General features: G+C 43.0%; 1 protein-coding gene across 1 annotated transcript; it reads left to right on the forward strand.

Annotated features, from left to right (window-relative positions):
- The first annotated feature begins 19,580 nt into the window (after positions 1-19,580).
- On the forward strand, positions 19,581-24,207 carry proca1 (protein interacting with cyclin A1). Its single transcript, XM_060847780.1, has 4 exons — positions 19,581-20,016; positions 20,392-20,524; positions 20,886-21,020; positions 22,834-24,207. Exons 1-4 carry the CDS (start codon positions 19,581-19,583, stop codon positions 23,942-23,944), a joined length of 1,815 nt encoding a protein of 604 aa, XP_060703763.1. The 3' UTR covers positions 23,945-24,207.

Genomic DNA, 24,207 nt, shown 5'->3' on the forward strand with positions numbered 1-24,207 from the left:
TCTGATCAGGTCTCTGCAATACTACAGCATTAAAATGACTCGAATCAGAATCACAAATAGCTTTCACTATTGCTCGGGTGATGTTGTACTATCCTTCCATATTCCCCAGAATCTCTTCTCCATTATTCATTCAGTGGTTTTGCCTTTGCATGGTTCCACTCTCAACTATCTACCCTTATTTTACTTATCACTCTCAATGAATATGTTGAGAATTTTAGCCTGATTGTAGAAACTAGTATAAGTTGCAAATCAAGGTAATATCATCTTCTGGTGGTCAGTCCCTCAATGCAAGGAGGATGGCTCAGTGGTTAGCACTGCTGCCTCACAGTGCCTGGGACCCAGGTTCAATCCCAGCCTTGGGCAACTGTGTGGAGTTTGCACATTCTCCCTGTGTCTGCGTGGATTGCCTCTGGGTGGTCTGGTTTCCTCCCACAGTCCAAAGACGTGCAGGTCAGGTGAATTGACCATGCTAGATTGCCCATAGTGTTAGGTGCATCAGTCAGAGGGAATGGGTCTGGATGGGTTACTCTTTGGAGGGTTGGTGTGGACTTGTTGGGGCCAAAGGGCCTGTTTCCACACTGTAGGGAATCTAATAAAAACAGATGTCCCATCCTGTGCAAGGGATTTTTTTAACATGGGGAAGTGTTGCACTGCTGTGCCGTGCTGACACAGAGGCTTCTCTGTTTTTATCTGCTTCCACTAGCATTTAGGAAGAATTTCCAGGTTGATTATCACCCTGTTGAGGCACGTCATGAACACAACCTCCATGGTGCTGGAGTGGAAATGAACCTATATTGGAATATGAACTTTGAGTGGAATTTGAGCTACTGGCTCTGAGACAGAGATGCTGTTAATTGTGCACCAGAACCTCAGATCGTTATGCATTGCGAAGAATTAAGGATAAATAATTCAAGAATGAATATCGGATTTACAGGAACCTTCTCTAGATGTTTGGCTCTGCTGTCTCTCAGTGGCTTTCGTGTTTGTGTCTTCATGCAAAACTAATTCAGGCATATTTTGTTTTGCAATACAGTAAATACCAGCTCCATTCAATGGTATCAATGGTTAGTACTGATCAATAGTGTTTATCCACCTCTTGTTAATTTTTCCATTCTTCTCACCAGAAAGCATTGACATCTTATTGAGATACAGTTCCATTGACTTTCAAATTTGTGTCACTCATAACATAGCCATGACAGTCAGTGCTGGCAGGTTTGCATTGCCAAGTCTAATTTTGTTCTCAGCTGACACTGTTATGTGCACACATCTAGCAATGATCATGGGTAGAGGCAGGGAGAGGAAGCCATCCTTAACTTGGTGGTGCTGACAACAGTGTCTTTCCCAAGCTACCAAGATCAGTTAAATCAGCAAAGATCAAGGATTGATTTGGGTACTTTACTGGCCTGTGTATCTTAGTTACTCAAAACTCATGGAAAATGGACCTAGGAATGGAGGTGTCCCATTCAACTGATGGATGATTCTTCATTGTCTTCATGACAGATCTATATCCTACTTCCATCCACTCATCTTGGCTCCATATTCTTTCATAGCTTTTCAGTAATTCTTCAAAATTATTAATTAAGCTCGCCTTTACAGTTTTTTTTTGTCAGAGCTTCAGCCTCCATGTGAAGGAATGTTTCCTAATTTTTGTCCTGAATGGCTTATGGGTTCATAAATGAACCCATCAAATGTTTATTTAATTTATTCATTTATGGGACATGGGCATCGCTGGCAGCAATTATTCTCCATCCCTAGCTTCCGTTGAGAATGTGGTGATGAGTTACCTTTTCAGATGCTGCAATCTATTTGATGTAGTGCTGTTAGAGATGGAGTTCCAAAAATGTTGACTCAGTGTCACTGAAGGAAAGGTGATATATTTCAAATCAGGATGGTGAGTGGCTTGGAGGGGAGCTGCAAGTGGCGATGTTCCGATCTATCTGATTTTCTTGTCCTTTGGATGGTCATGGACATGGGCTTGGAATGTGCAATCTAAGGAGCTTTGATAAGTTGCTGCAATGTGTCTTGTTGATGGTGCACACTGAAATCTATATGTGTACTCCATCTGTGTCGGTGATAGAAGGAGTGCATATCTGTGGATGTAGTGCAAATCAAGCAGGCTGCTTTATCTTGGATGGTGTCGTGTCTTCAGTGTTGTTGGACTCATCCAAGCATTCAATCGCACTCCTGACTTGTGCCTGGTAGATAGTGGGCCAGCTTGGGGAATTGCAAGGGAATTACTCACTGCAGGATTCCAAAGATAAAAATCACACAACACCAGGTTATAGTCCAACAGGTTTAATTGGAAGCACACTAGCTTTTGGAGCGACACTCCTTCATCAGGTGATAGTGGAGGGCTCAGTTGTAACACAGAATTTATAGCAAAAATTTACAGTGTGAAGTAACTGAAATTATACAATGAAAAATTGATTGTCTGTTAGGTCTTTCATCTGTTAGAATACAGTGATAGTTTCACTTCTTTCATGTGTAAATCACAAAACCTTTTTTTAAAAAAGTTGCATTCTTGGTTTAGCTGTTAACAATGATGATAGCTAGACAATATGTTGAAGGTGTTAGCCCCCATGTTCTCTGTCTACGCCATGATGTTTAGATTGATTCTAATCAAAAAAGTGAAATAATGGAGTTTTACATAAATTCATGTAGTTTTTGTGCTCAGAGTTCTCCATGAATGTATGCAGTCTTGCTATATTTTTGCTAAATTTTTGCTATAAATTCTGTGTGTTAGGATTGAGTCCTCCACTATTACCTGATGAAGGAGTGTCACTCTGAAAACTAGTGTGCTTCCAATTAAACCTGTTGGACTATAACCTGGTGTTGTGTGACTTAACTTTGTACGCCCCAGTCCAACACCGGCATCTCCAAATCAGGATTTCAAGGCTCTGACCTACTGTTGTAGTCACTGTATTTATGTGGCTAGTCCAGATTACTGTCTGCTCAATGACAATTCCCAGGATGTTAACATTGAGGGCTACAGAGATAGCATTTGGATATGATCTGGGTAGTATAAGGAGTTATGAATGGGAATGAACATTGTGTAATCAGCAGTAAACATTAGAATTTATGATATAAGAAAGATCATTGATGAAGCAACTGAAGATTTTTAGGCCAAGGACTCTACCCTGAGGAACATTATGGAGATGATCTGGAGCTTAGTTGATTGACCTCAACAACTACAACCATCTTCCTTTGTGTTAGGTATGACTCCATGCAGGGGCAAATTCCCCCCCAATTTCCATTGACTCCAGTTTTTTTTAATGTGTCTTGATGCCACATTTGGTCAAATATGGACTTGATGTTAAGGACAAGCACTCTCACCTTCCCTCTGGAGTTAATGTTTTTAAAAAGTAATTGCAAAGTATGATAAAAAAAGAAGAATAGAATAGAGCTGTAACAATAAAAGAAAACTCGGAGGAAAACAGGAATTTTCTCAAGGTTTCCTTTGATTTCCTGCAGTAAATGGAGGCAACAAGGCCAGGATAAAATGGAAGTGGCAATTAACTAGAATATTCCACTAAACTGGTGCCAGTAGATTTGGGACTGCATATAGAAAAATCCATACGAGAGTTGGTAAACTCAAGCCCTGATAAATACTGGGGATGCCCTGATGATATGTTATAATAGCTTTGTAAGCTGCTTGGGCACATTTCAACTTGGCATGTTGAGATAAAACTGGCAATGTAGAGTGAATGCCTGTCAAAGAAACCAGTCAATTCAATGAAAATGAAGGTCAGGTAGTTTTTCCAATGGGAAATCCACAACACTAGGAATAAACTCAATTAGGAAATTGAAAAACTACTTCAGTGTGTATTTACCTGTGGATATATTAACCTGATTCAACCATTCCACACAATGATATCACTGGATGTACTGCACCACAGTGTGATATTAAGTCATTGATCACATCTTTCGTCTTCTTCATGGCAGTGTCAGTGGTCCACAGAACGTTAATTTCCACACTTAGCACATAAGGTTCCAGATATCTTTGGGATTTTATCATTGCTTTGGGAAATATGTTCTACAAATCTGTTTATTTTGAACAAAGAGTCAGATTTTCTTAATGACAGCCATCCACAGAAATATTGGAAGAAATTTTATAAATCATATTTTATACATAATTTTCTGTTAGAAATTCATCTGAGTTTAAAATTTGACATAGTCATGGCATACTTTCTCTAATCTATTCATGTCTTCAGTTTTGTTGTGGAAGTGGATGAGATAGGCTTCATCAGTTGAGGTAACTGGGCTGTTTCTCTCTTCCAATGGCTGCTCTGGAATGGTCTCATAAGCTGGAATCTGCAAATGAAAAGGCTCAGTTTTAGAAGTGCAAGTTGCAAATAGGTTATAAATTACTAATTTATTTTGATCAACATCAAGATTTTTTTTATCTCTGAATGTTACAAAAAATTTAAACAGTCAACTTTAAAAAGTGCTCTGTGATTCGCTGCTAAAATCAATAATGAAAGTATGTTTCTGCATTAATTTTAATCTGATATACATGGTGTGACAATGGATACTTAGGTCACTAATTTCTGATAAAATTGGTTTGCATGTTACAACACATTCAATAAACTCAGGAAAATGGATAATATTATAGAAAGTAATTGATATCCTTTGTTCTTTCCATTCAAGTGTAAATAATTAATATATTTAAGCATTTGTAAAAAGTGTTCAGTCCTCCTTTTTAAGAATCTGATTTTAAATAACTGCTTCTTTTTAAAGCAAAGACAATGTTAAATCAGTTAATAGTTTAATTGTTGTACTTTAGTAATTTTCTTCATAAATTAAATATACTTTAATATGAGGATAGCATTTTAAAAGCATATGATAATACCTCAGACATGACCAGCAAAATTAGTGGAATCTAGCAACATCAGCTGAAGGCTGATCAGTTTTGTAGGTAGAACCAGATCCTAGAAAATGAGAATGTTACTCTTCAAAATTCCCTGATCTTTTGCATTAACATTACTGATTTGTGTTCCTATTGTGTTCACGAGAGTAAATGCTAGCCTCAAACTTCAGGATTGCACATGTTTAGCCAATGTTCCTTCCTCCTCTCCAGAAGATACTGGAGCCTTTCAGAGGAATATTTTCAGTGAAACCAATGGTCCATTTTACATAGATTTCCAGTCCTCATGTATGAGCCAAGTAGTGAGTGTTAGGAAGTACACAGAGAATCACCAGCACATTCCATTATTTCACTCATTCACCATTTCCAGCAGGAACTGCTAAGTAATAAATGGAACCAGAATTCTAGCTGATTTACTCTCTCTTTGTTCATTTGCTGCCTTGATTCTGGCCTGTATAATTCAATTTTTAAGCCTGTTGATTTCCATTTGTCAATACTGTTCATTTGTCCTCAGCAATGCTACTGTTGAGACGATCAGTTGTCTATTCTAGCATCAATCAGAGATACCAGAAAAAATGAAATGTGTACAGATAATATCACATTACTTTATATATCAATACTTTTTTGAAAGGATTAGATCAGCTGTGACAACGGCCTCATTTAACTTCCTTTGTATTTTGCTTAGGAAATGTCAGAGACTGAAACACAGATAGTATTACCTGTCTTGATGTTTAATATATTAGCTGTTCAAGTCTGATAATTCATTCCATGAATTAGAAATTATTTGGAAAAACAAACAATTTGGTGCCACTATTTACCTTATTTTAAAAGATCTATTTATGAATGATGGGGAATAAGGAATTGAAGGCAGTGATGATAAAAGATGTATCTCCTTCCATTACACTAACAGATGTCTTCTTTAATTTTCACAAATCACAAATGAAGACTTAAACTCATAGATATAGGCTGAGGCCTCAGAACCTTGGCTCTATAATTTGTTTGAACAATGAGGAAGATTGTTCTGCAAGATTATCACTAATACAAAGTGACAACATTGCATTATATATCAACTGGAGCCAATATGATCATTACTTGAGATTTCCACAGAATCACATAATGGTTACAGCACAGAATGTGGCCATTGGGCCCACTGTGTCTGTGCTGTCCCTCTGAAGAAGCAATTCACTTAGTGTCATTTTCCTACCTTTTCCATGTAGCCCTGCACATTCCTTAATTGCTTCGAGTCTCACCTTTACATTTCAGTCTTTAAACTTGCTGATTTTCTATTTCCATCTTGAATGAATTTGCTTCCAGGCAGTGTATTCTAGATCCTAACCTGGACAGACAGCAGTCTAGTGGTAATGTCACTAGTAATCTAGTCACTTTGTTTGAATCTCACCCATAGCAGATGGTGAAATTTGAATTCAATTTCAAGAATTTGGAATTTAAAGAATGGTAATCTAATGGTGACCATTTAATGATTATTTACTGGTTCATTTCTGTCCTTTAGTGAAGGAAACCTGCTATTCATACTTCGACTCCAGACCTGCAGCAATGTGATTACCTCTTCTGGGAAATTAGTGTTGGGCAATAAATGCTGACCTAGCCAACAATGCCCACATCCCATGAACGAGTTGTTTTAAAAAATCCTGCAAAATATTTTTTCTCATGCCACCTCTTTTGCCAACTATTTTGCCAATGTGATTACCTTTGAAAAATGTGGTGCTGGAAAAACACAACAGGCCAGGCAGCATCCGAGGAGCTAGAGAATCGACGTTTTGGGCATAAGCCCTTCTTCAGGAATGAGGCTGCAGTGCCAAGCGGGCTGAGATAAAGGGTAAGGAGGAGGGAATTTGGGGGAGGGGCGCTGGGAAAACGATAGGTGGAAGGAGGTGAGGGTGAGGGTGATAGGCCAGAGAGGGGGTGGGGGCGGAGAGGTTGGGAAGAAGATTGCAGGTCAAGAGGGCAGTGCTGCATCCGGGGGTTGGGACTGAGATAAGGTGGCGGGAGGGGAAATGAGGAGGCTGGAGAAATCTACATTCATCCCGTGTGGTTGGAGGGTTCCTCGGCGGAAGATGAGGTGCTCTTCCTCCAGGCATCGTGTGGTCAGGGTCTGGTGATGGAGGAGGCCAAGGACCTGCATGTCCTTGGCAGAGTGGGAGGGAGAGTTAAAGTGTTCAGCCACGGGACGGTTGGGTTGGCTGGTGCGGGTGTGCCAGAGGTGTTCCCTGAAACGTTCCGCAAGTAGGCAGCCTGTCTCCCCCTGCAATGGATATGGAAGGATCCATTGGGGCCTTGAGGGGAGGTGTGGGTGCAAGTTTTGCATTTCTTGCGGTTGCAGGGGAAGGTACCAGGAGTGGAGGTTGGGTTGGTGGGGGGAATGTACCTGACGAGGGAGTCGTGGAGGGAGTGGTCTCTCCGGAACGCTGATAGGGGTGGGGAGGGAAAGATATCCCTGGTGGTGGAGTCTGTTTGGAGGTGGCGGAAATGACGGAGGATGATACAATGTATCTGGAGGTTGGTGGCGTGGAAGGTGAGGACCAGTGGGGTTCTGTCCTGGTGGCGATTGGAGGGGCAGGGTTCAAGGGCGGAGGTGCGGGAAGTGGAGGACGTGGTTGACGATGCTTTCCACCTCCTTCCAAGGCCCCAATGGATCCTTCCATATCCATTGCAAATTCACCTGCACCTCCATACACATCATTTACTGTATCCATTGCACCCGATGTGGTCTCCTCTACATTAGGGAAACAGGCCACCTACTTGCGGAATGTTTCAGGGAACACCTCTGGGACACCCAGACCAACCAACCCAACCGCCCCGTGGCTGAACACTTTAACTCCCCCTCCCACTCCACCAAGGACATGCAGGTCCTTGGCCTCCTTCATCGCCAGACCCTGACCACACGACGCCTGGAGGAAGAGCGCCCCATCTTCCGCCTAGGAACCCTCCAACCACAAGGGATGAATGTAGATTTCTCCAGCTTCCTCATTTTCCCTCTCCCCACCTTATCTCAGTCCCAACCCCCGGATTCAGCACTGCCCTCTTGACCTGCAATCTTCTTCCCAACCTCTCCGCCCCCACCCCCTCTCCGGCCTATCACCCTCACCCTCACCTCCTTCCACCTATCTATTCCCAGTTCCCCTCCCCCAAATTCCCCCCCCCCCCAACCCTTTATCTCAGCCCGCTTGGCACACCAGCCTCATTCCTGAAGAAGGGCTTATGCTGAAACGTCGATTCTTCTGCTCCTTGGATGCTGCCTGGCCTGCTGTGTTTTTCCAGCACCACATTTTTCAACTTTGGTCTCGAGCATCTGCAGTCCTCACTTTCTCCCAGTGTGATTATTTTGCCAATCCTCTTAAATCACATTTGACCTATTCTGTGCAGACCTCTCCTGATGTTGAAAATCTTAAGGCATCCAAAGCATTATATTCTCGTATTTTAAACAGAACAGTATCAAGGGCTTTCCTTCGGAGAGAGGATTTCATTCATGAAATAGGGAGATTTGCGAGGGGTATTGCAGTGACACCGCGGTAGTCACTTGCAGGAAGAAGGTTGTGTAGTTTCAGCCGTGTTTCCACGGACACAATTGAAATCATACGTCTCACATTCAAAAGGGCTTCAGCTTTGAGAAGGAGATGTAATGGTTATCAGAATTCTAGCACCTGAATATGTGTATCTCCAATATTTGCCATTGTATTTCCATTTTCGAAGATCTTTGGAGATTTCTGCTCTCGCCTGTTAAATGACACCGTAAATCTTTCTTATTTTGGATATAATTCACAGACGTTTCCGGATTTTGGTTCTGATTTCAGGGTATCCTGCTGTTCCAATATGTAACACACCACATCACACCTCTTTGCAAAGGCACTGTATTCAAACCCAGGCACGCTGACACTCACTGCTGATGACCGCCTCTTCAATCGGGGAGCATCCCGGATCTTTATTAGCTTCTTATCTCGATTCGAGGAGGACCGGTCAGCGCGGTATAAAACTCGCCCTACCGTCAGGCCGGGAGCACGTCCCAACAACTCACTGGAGGTGAAGGAGTTGGCCGTCTTCAGTAAGTGCTGCATGAGGCTTCTTTGCTGCAACTTGCCCCGCCTGGAAAAGTGAGCACTTTGTCCCCCTGATGTAACAATTGCAAGCTCTGTGACCCTGTGTTCGAACATTTCCTGTTACACTACCGTCGCCCCCAACGACTGCACAATGTCAAATCGCTTGATAACTTTACCAACACTCAATACTGAATAATAGCCTATCAACTCCAATGCACATGACTCAAGCCAGGCCAAAGATACCTATCTTTTTAATCCAACTGTCTTTCTACACAGAGACTCTTTTAAGTTTGCTGTCAATAGGCAGGAACAAATGCATTATTTTAATTATTGCGTTAATAATTAATATGAGATCATCGCTATGTTCAATATACAAATAGGAAACAATAAGATTAAGTTACGAAAGAGCTATAATAATTTAACCACGAATCAAAAATAAAGCAAACTTAATAAAAGCGTTAGAGATTATTGCAGGGCTCTCAAAGAATCGATGCCCATTCCTTAACCTTGATTTTGCACCTTTATGTGCCGTATTTCCCTCACTGCCAAGAGGTAGAAACAAGATAATATTTTTTTCATTCGCATCACTGTCACTATGTTACTTCGGGTTGGAGAGGAGTCAGAGGGTGCTGGCAAGGTCAGTGGTGAACCAGATGGCGAGGTCAGTTTTATAGTTACCAGGATTAAGAGCAAGTTTTAATCTATTTATATTTGCCATTATAAAATGCATGTTAGTCCAGCTGTGTTAATCCAACATGAGAAATAATAGTACGCCAAGGGCTAGAGAGAGTTTCTTAAAACTTTACAAAAGCCGAGTTCCCTCAACCAGTCTTCCCTCAATTGTCTTCACTGTTAAAAAAAATCACACAACATTAGGTAATAGTCCAACAGGTTTATTTGGAAGCACTAGCTTTCGGAGCACTGCTCCTTCATCAGGTGGTCGTGGAGAATAAGATTGTAAGACACAGAATTTATAACAAAGTTTGCAGTGTGATGTAACTGAAATTATATTGAAAAAGACCTGGATTGTTTGCTAAGTCTCTCATCTTCTGGAATGACCACATTGGTTTCAGTTCTTTCATATGCAAATTGCAAAACCTTTTTTAGAAGTTACATTCACAAGCGAATTTTAACAATTGGTGTCATGTTGGCCCAGATAATGTATTGAAGGTGTTAGCTTCCCTGTGTGTGGCTGTCTGTGCCACAATGGTCAGACTGGTTCTAATCTAAAAAACGGATACACAGAATCTGACATGGATTCATGCAGTTCTTGAGCAAAGTAAAATGTAATTCTGCAAATACAAATTCACCCCAAAAACCTGTATGTGTATGTGTGCAAATGTGTGTGTGTGTGTGTGTGTTGGGGGGATGGGGGAGGGGGATTCAGGAGTGTCTGTGAGAGAGTGTGTTTATGTGCATGAGTGTAAAGGGCTGTAGCCTGTGAGAGGGTGTGTATGGGAGTGTATGTGTAAACGTATGAGAGAGGGTCTGCATATGTGTGTGTGTGTGTGTGTCTCTGTGTGTCTGTCTGTCTGTACGTATAGTGCAATGGGGTCAGCTGTAGTATGTCCTGAACCCAAGGTCCTGATTCAGGCCATCCCCATGGATTCCGACCTTGGCTACCAGCCTCTGCTCGCCCACTTTTTGTTGTTGCCTGTCCCGAAATCCTCCTTTCAGATCATTGTCTTCACTGTAGTTGTTATTGCAGTCTGCAATATGGGGCATACTTTACAGTGGGGCTGAGAAGCATTTCAGAGCAAGTTAAAGTCATTCAATTTTACATAAGACTCAGAACAAGTAATGATAGCTGATTTCCTTCCCTAAACAACATTAATGAAGCAGATGGAGTTTTAGAACAATTGATGAAAATTGACATAGTCACTCTTCCTAACTTTAGATTTTTATATTAAATAATTTAAACTCCATTCACTGCCATGGCAAGATTTGAACCAATAGAGTATTAACCTGGGTCTCTGGATCAGTGGTCTAATAATGTTACCCTCTGCTACCATCTCCCTTAACATATGAGTTAATGTGTTGAGGTTAATATGTTACATATACTATACTATAGGCTGAATCTTGCAAGGTATATCAATCACTCTTTGATTTGGAAGCTGTCCATTTTCCCTTCCCTTTCCCAGTGGTTCTGAATTTCTGGCTTGGACTTCTGGATGGGGCCTCTCAGGAAACACAGAACACTCTTGTTCTGGGAGAATTCCAAAATAGCACAGAATCAGCACTTAAAAACAGCCACAGTTCCATTTTAATGGCAGCTATATATTCTAGCCAGGTTCCAAAGGTACTGATGAAGGGCTTTTGCCCGAAACGTCAAATTTCCTGCTCCTTGGATGCTGCCTGACCTGCTGCGCTTTAGCCAGCAACACATTTTCAGCTCCAAAGGTACTTTGACAAGATACAGCAAGAATGTAAATGTGATAGGCAAGTGGGTGATGGGGTAGTGTGACAAATCGGTAACTGAGGAGGCGGGCCAGTGAAGATAGAAGATGGCAGGTGAGTGGTCGGTGAAGCAGAAGGAGTTAGGTCAGGGGTCTTGGATTGGGGGGTCAGGTTGGTGGGTGTCAGCAGGGAGATTGGGTTGGAGAGATGTCAGAGGGTGTTGGAAAGGTCAGTGGTAAGTCAAATGGGGGAGATCAGTTTTGTAGTTACCTAGGAGTAAGAGCAAGTTTTATTTTATTTAACTTCTCTGGTTAACTATCCAGGTAAGTGAAACATCTGAAACCTCTGACCCTAACGTAAAGTTGGAAACTTTTTCAAAGGGTTCTAAATGCTTGGTAATTGCCATTAGAAAAGCTTAAACTTCAATTCCTGCACAGTCAGTGTTCTGGCACTTCTGAATGGTCCTGTAGTGCATCTCTCAGAGTATGTTGCTGCAATGACTAACTTCCAATAGGAGGATATAAGCCAGTATATATTCCCTCTACCAACATTTACTAACACTTGTTATTTTGAAACTGCTCACATACTGACTCAGCTTCCTGATTGTTTGAGACAAGTTTCTTTCCCAATGTCCCTATGATATCTTTTACTGTCAATGTCAATCCTCCACTTTTTCCATTCTACTTGTCTTTTCAAATTATTGTGAACCTGGGAATATTTATTTCCAAAACTTGGTCACCTTGTAATCATCACTGGAATTTTGTGGGTGTCTTGGCACTGGACTGGAAGATGGGAGAGCTGGCAAATGATTGCAATTGATATTGTGAGAGCTGTTTAATGTCATCAACCTCTGACATGGCCTGACAGTGGGTAAGCTGGCAGAGTGGTGTGGGCAGTTGAGCCACTCGTGATTATTTAAAGGCCACTTTTCAAGTTCACAGATACGTTACCCGAGGTGCAATGGGCATTAAATCAGCATCCACCCAGTGGGTGCCAGGCAGGTGAGGGCTCTCCTTTACATTGCCCATGATGGACATCCTGATATTAATAGCCATCCCATCAGCACCAGCAATACTCCCTGAGCACTGCAATCTAGTACCCATCCTCTCCGACCTGCTGACTTACCCCACCCAAATGAACTCCTAGTGAAGGCAATTGGTCATTAAGATAACCCTCCCTGCAGATGGTACCTTAGCAGTAGCCATCAGTAGTGAGTGAGGCTAGCATTTGGAGGATGGGAGTTGCCTCTTTCAATGGATGGCAGGCTCAGCAGTGGCTTCTTAATATGCTGCTGCTGGAAATCTGATGGCTTAAGTCCCATTGCCAGCAATATACCGTCTTGGGTTCTGCTACCAGCCAAAGTGGTGTCATTCCTACTTTTGAGTCAAGCAATGGATATTCTGCTTTCTCAAAAAAAACCCACAGGGCTCCCTGATGGTAATTACATGTATCTCCATTGTGCCTTTAATTTGTCTATCTCTTTACAAACACTTTGTGAAATCCAATAAAGAGCTTTCTAATGTTATTTTTCGCACTGATCCAACTCCCTGATTCGATTATGATCTTTAAACCTTCCCTTCCAATCCCACACTGCCTGTCTTGACCCAAATCACATCCTCACTGCCTCACCTTCTCCCTTTAGATTTCCAAAAAACTGACCTGGTATTCTACTCTTGCTTTTTTCCATGTTCTGACCCACTGCTACAATATTTGACCTGAAGTGTCTTCTGTTCTAAGGAAAGGTTACTCGACTCGAAACATTAACTCTGTTTTTTTTTTCTTTTGGCATGATGCTGCCAGATCCTGTTGAGTTTCTCTGGCTGTGTCTATTTTTGATTCAGATTTCCAGCAGCAACAGTTATTTCTTTGATTGCCCAGTGCTGGTGAATATCCACCTGCCCCTGTGAATGGGTTTTTTTGTTTGGTCTGATTGGCTTCTCTAATGGACCTACAAATGTACTGAGTCAAGAACCAATGCAGACTGTCAATACTCTAATGTCCTATTGCCAGAAATGATGTGGAAGTGCTGGTGTTGGAATGCAGTGGACAAAGTCAGAAGTCAGACAACACCAGGTTATAGTCCAACAGGTTTATTCTGAAAGTTTGTGATTTCAAATCAACCTGCTGGAGAGTTTTGAGAAGATTTGTAGCTCAGGTTGAAGTTCGGGATGTAGGTTTGCTCGCTGAGCTGGAAGGTTCATTTTCAGATGTTTCATCACCATAATAGATAGCATCTTCAGTGAGGCTCTGGATGAAGCATTGGTGGTGTAGCCCGCTTTCTATTTATATGTTTGGATTTCTGTGGGTTAATGATGTCAGTTCATGTGGTGATGTCATTTCCTATGGTAAAGCCATTTCCTGTTTTCTCAGGGGGTGGCAAATGAGATCCAAGTCAATGTGTTTGTTGATAGAGTTCTGGTTGGAATGCCATGCTTCTAGGAATTACCTCCTCCTGAGAAAAAGAACAGGAAATGGCATCACCATAGGAAATAATGTCAACACAGGAAATGACACCACCAACCCAAGGAAACCCAAACATATAAATAGAAATTGGGCTACACCACCAGTGCTTCATCTGGAGGCTCACTGAAGATGTTACCTCGTATGGTGACAAAACATCTGAAAATGAACTCTCCAGCTCAGCATGCACAAACCTAGATCCAGAACCTGTTGGACTATAACCTGGTGTCATGTGATTCTGACTTTGGCTATTGTCAGAAAGTCAGGGCAATCCCTGAGCAGTTGGGATTTCTCAGAGACTGAGAGTGGTCCCTGGGTCCTTCACATGGAATGCAAACTCCGTTGTGTCGCCGCATCCACAGGCGCCTTTAGAGCAGCCCACTATCTGAACCATGTCTTCAGCAATTCTCCTCTCTGCAGTAAATCACGTTCCTTTCTGAAGCCCACTCTTTCCCTGCAATAACCTCTAGTAACCCTTCGCTTTGCTGCCACTCCCATTGTACGAGCAGTGAATAGAGTCTGGAGCTCAGTGACCGCGAGTTACCCTGCACTCTCTAAAGAAGTTCCACGATAATCCCACTCGACCCGTTTCTGCATATTTTGTAAACAGACGGACATTGTAGTCAATCGCTCCTTTCCCTTTGCCACCGTTTAGCCTACAATACAACTCAAATGAAACTTTTGAAACAAGGAAAGACTTTTAACAGGTGCATTTAACATCTGCAAAACGAGAACCTTTTACCTGAAATATATCCAACATAAGGAGAAATCAGTGTGTGGGCACTCTTTACCGTGTGCAGAATCTACAACGGGGGTCGTTCATATTGAGAACAAAAGTTCAGGGAACGGCTGGTCTTTCAGAACAAAAGCGAGTTTCGGGTTAGCAGGCGATATAAAAGAACCACTTTAATTAAGGAGCGATATCTGGATCTGAATTGGGAATGGATACATTACTACCCTTGTCACCGTTTAGCTTTCAAGTGAAGATGAAAAGCTAACCAATTCGGAGCAGTTACATTGTCACATTGTGCAGCTTTCAAACCCTCAATCTATTCCAGTCGGCGGCTGTAATTAGCATACTCTCTCTCAGGGGGATCCCGCAGTTTGATCCCGAATTAGGTCAGGTTCTTCCCTTCCCCAGTGGATATTGTTGTAAACTCCCTGACGGAGGGTACAAGATCGCCTGTTCCCTCGTACGATTTGACATCAGTTGTGCTGCTCCTTTCATCACTGTGGGACATTCAAGTTTACCGACCCTTCCTATAGGCTGTGAAGCAGAATAAAGGGAACCGGGGAAGTCAGTCGAATGGCTGAGCACATTTCTCAGACCCCATTACTGAAGGAGAACTTTGTTTGCACTTTTCAGAGGGCGTTTGGCATCCACTCCATTTGTTAAATGAATGGAAATACTGACGGGGGTGGTGGGAGGAAGGAGGTACTTTTGCAATTATGCATTGAACGGATTAAATGTCCGAAAATTAGAAAGCTAAAACTTTTGTGCAGTATTTTGAAATCTTACAAATGACTTAACAGGCAAACGAATTTGCTTTGTGCACAGACTCTCGTTTCAGATATTTTCTAGCCAGCCCATTCCGAGATATCTAATACATTTGTTCAGGGATGTAATTACACACCTCTGGAGCAAGTAGGAGTGAACTCAAACCCTCTGGCTCACATACGACACAAGAGCCCTTACATTCTATTTTCACAAGACGGTGCCTAATTATGATCGATAATGGGGATTCCTGATGAAGGGCTTATGCCCGAAACGTCGAATTTCCTGTTCCTTGGATGCTGCCTGACCTGCTGCGCTTTAACCAGCAACACATTTTCAGCTCTGATCGATAATGACAGTCTAAGTGAAGCGACCGAACGACCAAGTGTTTCAACGCTCATGAAGCATCCTTCTACTCATCGAGTAACGGAGCGGTTCTGAAAATAGCTTTGTGCCACATAATTGAGGGGTCCCCGTTAGAGCTGCTAATTTCGGCTGAAAAATCTCACTTTCAGCGCCGATTCACTGTGGAGCCCTGCGTCAGAGTTCTCGATTCTCGAAAGATTTGTATTTACAACATAGCTTTCCTTCCCTGATCACGCGCTTTGCAATGCTCACTTAGCGGGTCTTCACCCTTGGAAAATGAACCAGCCACACAAAAAATGATGGTGTCAGTGACTGTCTGTTTCAGCGATGTCACTAGAATGTAGCTCATCTTTCAAATGCCACAATAGATCTCTCAAGCGGAAACTTTATATATCAGAAGAGCAGGAAAAGACCTGGGATTTTTTTCTCTCTCGATGCAAGTTTTGCATTCAGCTCATTGGGACATTGCTCAGTGGGACCGGTATATTACAGCCTGCCTGCAGTCAGTGTTATAGTAACCGGTTTCAGACCAATTGAAATAGGATAAATGCACAAGAAGGTCTTATACTCACAGGAACATACACATGAGGAGAAAACGTTCCCTGAAATCTATTCCGCCATTCAATAAGATCATGACTAATCTCATCACACCACATCCCCATCAACCCCATTATATTTCACCACCTTTCTATCAATAATCTGTACATTTTGTGTTAGCTATTTGGATACCGAACTGGCTTGAAGGTAGAAGGGTAGTGGTGGATAGGTGCCTTTTAGACTGGAGGCCTGTGACCAGCAGTGTGCCACAAGGATTGGTACTGGGTCCACTGCTTTTCCTCATTTATATAAATGATTTGGATGTGAACACTGGAGGTGTAGTTAGTAAGTTTGCAGATGAAACAAAATTGGCGTTATAGTGGACAAAGAAGGTTACCTCAGAATACAACAGGATCTTAAACCAAAAGAGAAAATGCTGGTAAATCTCAGCAGGTCTGACAGCATCTGTAAGGAGAGAAAAGAGCTGATGTTTTGAGTCTAACTAACCCCTTGTCAAAGCCTTTTTACAACAGGATCTTGATAAGATGGGCCAATGGGCAGAGGCGTGACAGTTGGAATTTAATTTAGATAAATGCAAGGTGCTGCATTTTGGAAAGGCAAATCAGAGCAGGACTGACACACTTAATGTCTGGATTAGAGTGATGCTGGAAAAGCACAGCAGGTCAGGCAGCATCGGAAGAGTAGGAAAATCGACGTTTCCGGCAAAAGCCCTTCATCAGTCTCTGCAATTGATCAGCGTGTTCTGCTGTTAACTGAAAGGTTAGTGGTTTGAAACCACCCAGACACTGAGTGCTGTCTGTTCTCACTCCAACCGCCAGCCCCGATGAAGGGCTTTTGCCTGAAACATCGATTTGTGAGATCCTTTATGCACGCCCGGACTCTCAGCCGCACTGCACGCTGCCCTCGAAGCGGCTGCAGAGGGGAACGAAACTGTCACACACCTCCTTCTGGAATGTGCCTATGCAGAAGAAGTCTGGAGAGGAATGCAGTGGTGTTTGTCGAGGTTCGTCCTAAGTAGCGCCATGATGTGGGACTCCGTGCTGTATGCACACCGAGATGAACATCAACTGTGCCTGGATGATCATCAACTCGGTGAAAGGCACTCTCTGGGTGGTCGGAAACCTGTTGATCTTTCAGCTGAAGGAGTTGACCCTGACTGAGTGTTGCAGACTGGCACATTCCAAGGTCCAGGACCACGTGTTGAGGGACGCGTTGAAGCTTGGGGCAGCTGCCGCCAAGGCGCGGTGGGGAAAGACCACCGTGTAACAGCTGCCTGCCTAAGCTCAAGGGGTCTGACGCAGTGAGGGGGCTCCGCTGACACTCCTGCTAAATATGTGGATTGTAATTGTAGAGACCGGTATATATGAATGAGTACTCTGTCTCTGTATGCCAAGGAATGGAATGTTTACGTATGTATGGCATGACCAATTGTACAGATCATCAAAATATTTTATGAATAAAGTACATTTTTAAAATTAAAAAAAATCTATTTTCCTACTCTTCGGGTGCTGCCTGACCTAGTGTGCTTTGATTTCCAGCATCTGCAGACCTCGCTTTTGCCTTATACACTTAATGGTAAGGTCCTGGGGAGAGTTGCTGAACAAAGAGACTTTGGAGTGCAGGTTCGTGGTTCCTTGAAAGTGGAATCACAGGTAGATAGGATGGACCAGTTGGTCGTAAGGTCTATGTGCTGTATATCTCAATGACTCTATGGCTCCCTCATCTACTTAATAAGTTCCCAAATTTGGACCAGACAGTAAGGGGCAGAATTTGAGGGAGATCACAATCTCCGCTGGGGGCAGGAAAAGTCAGGATTAATGCCTGTGGAATGTTGGAAGAATGCTGGCGGTGTTTGCTTTTCACACGGTCTTTTTGGCTATAATGCACGCTCGAGAACATGTAAATAGTCCACAAGCACGCCCAGTCTTCCAACATCTCCACGCATTTTACCCACACAGGCAACAATGAGCGAACTTATAATGCACTCCGGAGATGGGGCTCTAAGATGGGGCTCACACGCTATTTGCTGAACTTATTGTTGATCTAAACTGCAGCATTATTGTAGGACCACAAATGTACTTGACAAAGGAAATCACTGGCTTCGTTCGGCATCGGAATCTTGCACGTATACTGCATAACGTAAAACATTCGTGCCCGTGATTTGGGACCAGCGGTGAGCACGGACTGAATTAACTAAAACAAAGAACTGCGGATGCAGGAAATCTGCAGTAAACGAAAATAAAACATAAAAATTGCTGGAGAAAGTTGGCAGGTCTGGCAGCAACTATGGAGAGAGAAATTAAGTTAACATTTCGAGTCCAGTGACCATTCTTCAGAACAGACGAAGGGTCACTGAACTCGGAACATTAACTCTTGTTTCTCTCTGCCCAGATGCTACCAGATCTCCTGAGTTTCTCCAGCACTTTCTGTTTCTGTATCAGGGAAGGAATGTTTTTTGTGACATGGAGAGGGAAGGTGGTTGTGAAGTGGGTGCCGTGGATTTGAAGAAAGTCTTGCATTTTAATTAACCCATTGGCAAAATGTAGGGGAATTTTAAAATATATACATTTGAATGGGAAGACGATACTTCGATGTGCTTTTTTTTAAAAATAGGAGAAGTGCTGTGCTGAAGTACTTTTGAAAAAAAACTTATGGGATTTGGACTCAAGGACGGAAATGTGAAGTAACTGGGTGTGGTGGGGCTCACTAATTCATTGAGCTTCGAGGGAATTTCGATGTGTACTGTGTTAACTGCGGATAAGAAACTTTCTGTTCACCGAAGAGCAAACCCGTTAAATTGCCAAGTGCGAAACTCTTGTCCAAACTACTGTACTAAAAATTGCAGAGCTTTCTAGAAGCGGCATGTCCCGCAGAGTCTGCATTGTGTTAAATTTTTGTTTACTCTCAATCCAAAGTCCAGCCTTTTCCCAGGTTCAGGTGACTGGATGGTCATGTCCAGCGGCTTCAACTTCGAAAGGGAGGTGTTCGAGCTGGGCACAGCAGCAGCTCCTCTCGTAGCCCAGGGGAAGAGAAGTAAAAGCAAGGAATGGTTGAGAGTGAAGGGAGGAGGAGGGTGTGTATGTGTGTGTTTGAGCAAACCCCGGAGGAGGTTGAAGCTGATGGGTCCTCAAACATCACCCGATCTCTGATCGCCAAGGAGATCAGTGCGTGCTCCCTCCTCCCATCTCAGACTTTATAAAGGGAGAGGGGTTCTGCGAGGTAACTGGCGGTCAGAAGGCGGGGTGGGGGGCAGGAGCTGAGCTGGTGCAGCTCCAGCTGCTGAAGGGTCCCCGGGAGCACAGGCGCAGACAGAGGCGGGGGAGAGCCGAGGGGAGCGCTGTCAGTTCCCCGGGTGGTGCTGAAAGGGAACGCCAGCCCTCCAGCCATGGGGGCGCTGTCGCTGGCTCTGCTCCTGCTCTCCTTGGCCGCGCTCTCGCGCCAGCGCGAGCCGAGCGCCGCAGCCTCTTACCTGAGCGACGGCCGTTACTGCGCGGAGGCGCGCGGCGCGGGTTACGCGCGGATCTCCGACGGGACGTTGCTGCTGCGGCTGCAGGAGGAGGAGGAGCGGGAGGCCGGCCGTCCCCCCGGCTGCTCCGTCAGCGCCGAGCCGCGGGCCGTCAGCTCCTTCATGCGCGAGTGTGAGCTCCGCGCCGCCCCCCTGCCGCCCGGCACCGAGCTGAGAGACACCTGGAGCCGCCAGAGGAGCCGGTGCCAGGCGGGCCCCGAACACACCCCCCTCCGCAGGAGCAAGAGGGGCTTCACCTACCCGGGGACCCTGTGGTGCGGAGCCGGCAACAACGCCGACAGCTACGATCACCTGGGTAACTGGAGCCCGCGGCTGGCGCTGGATTAGGGGATGGGGGTAATAATAAAAAAAGGGTCCATCGCCCCCTCCCGGTCCCGATTACAGGGAGAAACAGAAAGCAATTGGCGCCGATGATCAGTGAGCTAGTACGGGCACGAAGGGCTGAGTGGCCCCCCATCCTCATCCCCATCCTTACTCCCCCTCCTCTTTCTCCTCCTCTCTCCCCCCGTTATCCCTCCTCATCCTCCCCATCCCCACTCCTCTCTCTCTCTCTCTCTCTCCCCCCCCCCCCCCCCCGTTATCCCTCCTCCTTGCCCTCCCCTCTATCTGTACACTGTTGTAATTGTATTTGATTATTTTTTCTTGTTTCCCCCCCAATTCCCAAATCCAGGTGAGTTCGCAGAGACGGATAAATGCTGCCGGGAGCATGACCACTGCGAACATGTCATCCACCCTTTTGCCTATTCCTACGGCCACAGGAACTTAAGGCTGTACACCCTCAGCCACTGTGACTGCGACACCGAGTAGGTGACACCTGTCTGGGGCCCCTGCTGAGTCTGTTCACTCAGGAATTGGAAGTGTGTGTGGTTTGGGATAAGTGTTTGGACAGGGGAAGTAAGTAGATATGCCAGGAAGTGCTCCCTCTTGACCAGAAGTTTTGGCAAATAACAGGAAAGCCAGGGACTCCAGAATATTGGATGTTTTCTGCATTGAAATGCTACATTTAGTTGCTGTAAATCTTAGGATTTGGAGAATACTGAAAATACTAGTTTCAGGAACAATTTAAAAGGGCTAATGTAAGCAGAAATTAAAATGTAAAGATGAAGTGACATCTTTTTTCTACACTCACTCTTTCCCTTGCACTCTCCTTGTTCCTCCTCACAGGTTAAAGAGGTGTTTAAGAAAAGTTAACGACACATCCTCCATGGTTGTGGGACAGGCATTCTTCAATGTGTTAGAGGTCCCCTGCTTTGACCTAGCCTTTAAGGAGCAGTGTGTTGAACGATATTGGTACGGCTGGTAAGTTTGCTTTTAACAATCACAATGTTGTAAACCAAGCAACAAACAGACTGAGCAGTGGAAACAGCAGACACTCAGCTCTTTCCATTTTATGATTTATCACAACCTCTACAGTTTCACCATCATGGGCTATCAATTCAAATAATGTATGTATTAATGAGCCATATGCAAATTTATCACACACAACCCTTGATTTTCCAAGTACCTTTATTTTATAAAGAGTAATGGACCGAGTTAAGATTTCCACTGCACCACACTTGTTTTGGGATCATAATCCTCTACTTTCTAAATAATCTGATGGGTTAATGCAGGTATTATTTTTCCTTTCACCAATGTAAATCTGTTTGTTTGTTTTAAATTACAAATAGACATGAAGGTATAAGTGTAATCTTAGCCTTGGTCCTCATGGACAAGCAGCCCCTGGGTGGCATTATCCAAAAGCACAGCGTTCATTTTTATATGTATGCTAACAAAAGCCAGCTGTCCCTCACCATTACCTCTCCTGAATCCTCCACTTGCCAAGTTATTAGACTGCTCAGTGCTGGCTGAGTGACAGTTTCCTCCAAATGTCCTCCTTTTAGTCTCTACTTCTAATTCCATTCCCTAGCTACTAATCCCGTTCTTCTCCCTGGTAACTGTGAAACTAAACCAAACACTTTACAACCTTCGTGTGATAACTGCTAAATGAGCATCTGATAATCACGAAGACCATTTCTAATGAAAATCTTTCTTTCCATCCCTGTAACATTGTCAGATTTTGCTCATATCTGAGCTCATGTGAAACTTTTATTTATGCATCTATAGTCTTCAGACTTGAAAACTCCAATGCAATTCTGGCCTGTCTCCACATTGTACCCATAAACTTGACCACATCCAAACCTCTGCTACTTGTGTCCTAACTCTCACAAAATCCTTTTGCTTATTATGCTTGTGATGACTGAGACACATTAAATAAAGGTATTACTTGACCAGTAATCAAAGTAAAATCTCATCTTTGTTTTCAAATCACTCCACAGCCTTGTCCTCTTTACACACCTCTTGTTTACAATCTGCTGCAATATCTATGATCATTTAATTTTGGTCTTGTGCATCCATTGATGGCACTGATCCCTAAACTCAAACTTCTGCCCACACCTCTCTACTTATTTACTGTACATTCATCCTTTAGCATACTCTTTAAACTAAACACTAAGCTTTTTGCCTTCTTACCTATAATTCCTGTAGTGGCTGAGTCTCCTATGAACTGAAACAGTTTCAGATGTCTTATATTTGTATAGCACTTCTAACATAAATTGTTGTTATTATTGTGCATACTCTTTCTTGTGCTTCATAACTAGACAATGACTTCTATGGTTATATACCAAACCCAACCCAATTACACAGAATTAGGCTTTGAGCATTTTGAAAATGACATTTTGTAGATAGTTAATGCTTTCATATTTTCAGTGCCCATTTTAAATAGTTAATTCACATTTAAACAAACTTGTAGTGGTTATTTTTGAAAAGAAACTAGTGTAGAACTTTTATTTCTAAATTCCCTTTCTGTTGACCAAACCATAACCACAACTGGTTCATTCAGTTCATGTCAGTTAATATGGTACTACATTATTTCAGGAATCAGTTAAAGTATCAATCCAGATTTGTGGCTGTAAGGGAAAGATTACACTTATTTTATAGTCCAGAAAATTTTCTTTAGCCAACAGTTTTCATGTGTCTGTGGTTTGGACACTGGTAAAACTATAAACTGTGGGACAATAGTGTGGAATCCTTCAGGGTTTAAGAGGTTTCAATTATTTCTGTTCATATCTAAAAGGTGTAAGAAGTATGATCATGTTCTGATCGCTGTACCCAGGGAGTCTGGGCTTTATGATTATGGAGGAGAATTGATTGATCTTACAGAGACGCAGAATCCAGCTTCAGACAGCTCAACATCATTTTCATCGATAAGCAACATCCAATCTTTTACAGCAGCTCCAGAAACCTCTAAACCAGGAGCTACATGGCAACAGTCAACACTTGGCCAAACGTTTCATGCGGCGGAAGATGTCCTCAAAGTCATGGTTTCTGTCACTCCAAGTTCTGCCCCTAGTACTGTACCTAGCCCTGTGAGCAACACTGAGAACAAGACCCATGTTACACTGGACAAAGCCAAGAAAAAGAAAGGAAGGAAAAGCAATAAGAGAAGAAAGGGGAAAGGGAGGAAGAAAAATCACAAAGCGAAACTCTATTCCAAAACCACTGAGGCAACTAATGTATTGCCAATTCTTGAAAAGAAAGTTCCGAACAAGGAGAACTATTTCACTGAGATAGAGAAGATTAGAAATAATGAATTTAACCATCTTTTTGACAATTCTCTGGATTTAGGGATAAAGGAAAATGCGTTTAATGATGTTATGAATGATGAATCTTACAGAGTGGACAGCTTCACACAGGTGTATCAGATGCCTTCTGTGGCTGCAACCAAACCTATTCGTAGATTTCAAAGTTATGGAGATGAAAGTTTTATACCTCTTGCATTTACACAAGTTCCTAATTCTGAATTCTATAGTGAGGGTGTGACTGTCAAATTACCGCTTAAGTTACAGGATGCACATCAGCTCCATAGAGAAGAAGCATTTACACAACCACCTACAAAACCCAGTCATGATTCCCACTTCAACAAACAAATTTCTGTTTTAACAGTGCTTATGCCTGGACAACATAGAGCCGAGGTGTCTACTCCACTAACTGTTCAGGAAAAGCTTAAAGTGGCTACAAACGTTAAGCTGAAAGCAAACCAATCAGCTCCTCCCTCAGAAAGAAAAAACAAAAAGCCACGACGTAAAAGGAAGGGCCGAAGGAGGAAGCATAAAAAATCTAAGGAAAGCAAGCTGATTTTACCAACAGCTTCTAGCAAGACTAGTCATGATATACTCATTAACTAGGAATGCATATTAAAGTGTGTCATGCATATAGCTGTCAAATGACAATTCATAAAAACTTTGTGACCACAGAAAATGTCTGACTATACAATGTAATTGTGAGAAAGTTAGCTTCCTGAAATAGACTCAGTGTATATATTGAAGTTTCTTATTGTTCAGAATTGGTTCATCTGTTGGACCATGATTTGTATCAATGGACCCAAATACACCATAGAAAAAAAACCTTTTATAGTTTAATAAATCTAATATCTTTCAGACATAATTAA

Source organism: Hemiscyllium ocellatum, chromosome 31 (genome assembly GCF_020745735.1).
Source record: "Hemiscyllium ocellatum isolate sHemOce1 chromosome 31, sHemOce1.pat.X.cur, whole genome shotgun sequence".
NCBI classification, from domain to species: Eukaryota; Metazoa; Chordata; class Chondrichthyes; order Orectolobiformes; family Hemiscylliidae; genus Hemiscyllium; species Hemiscyllium ocellatum.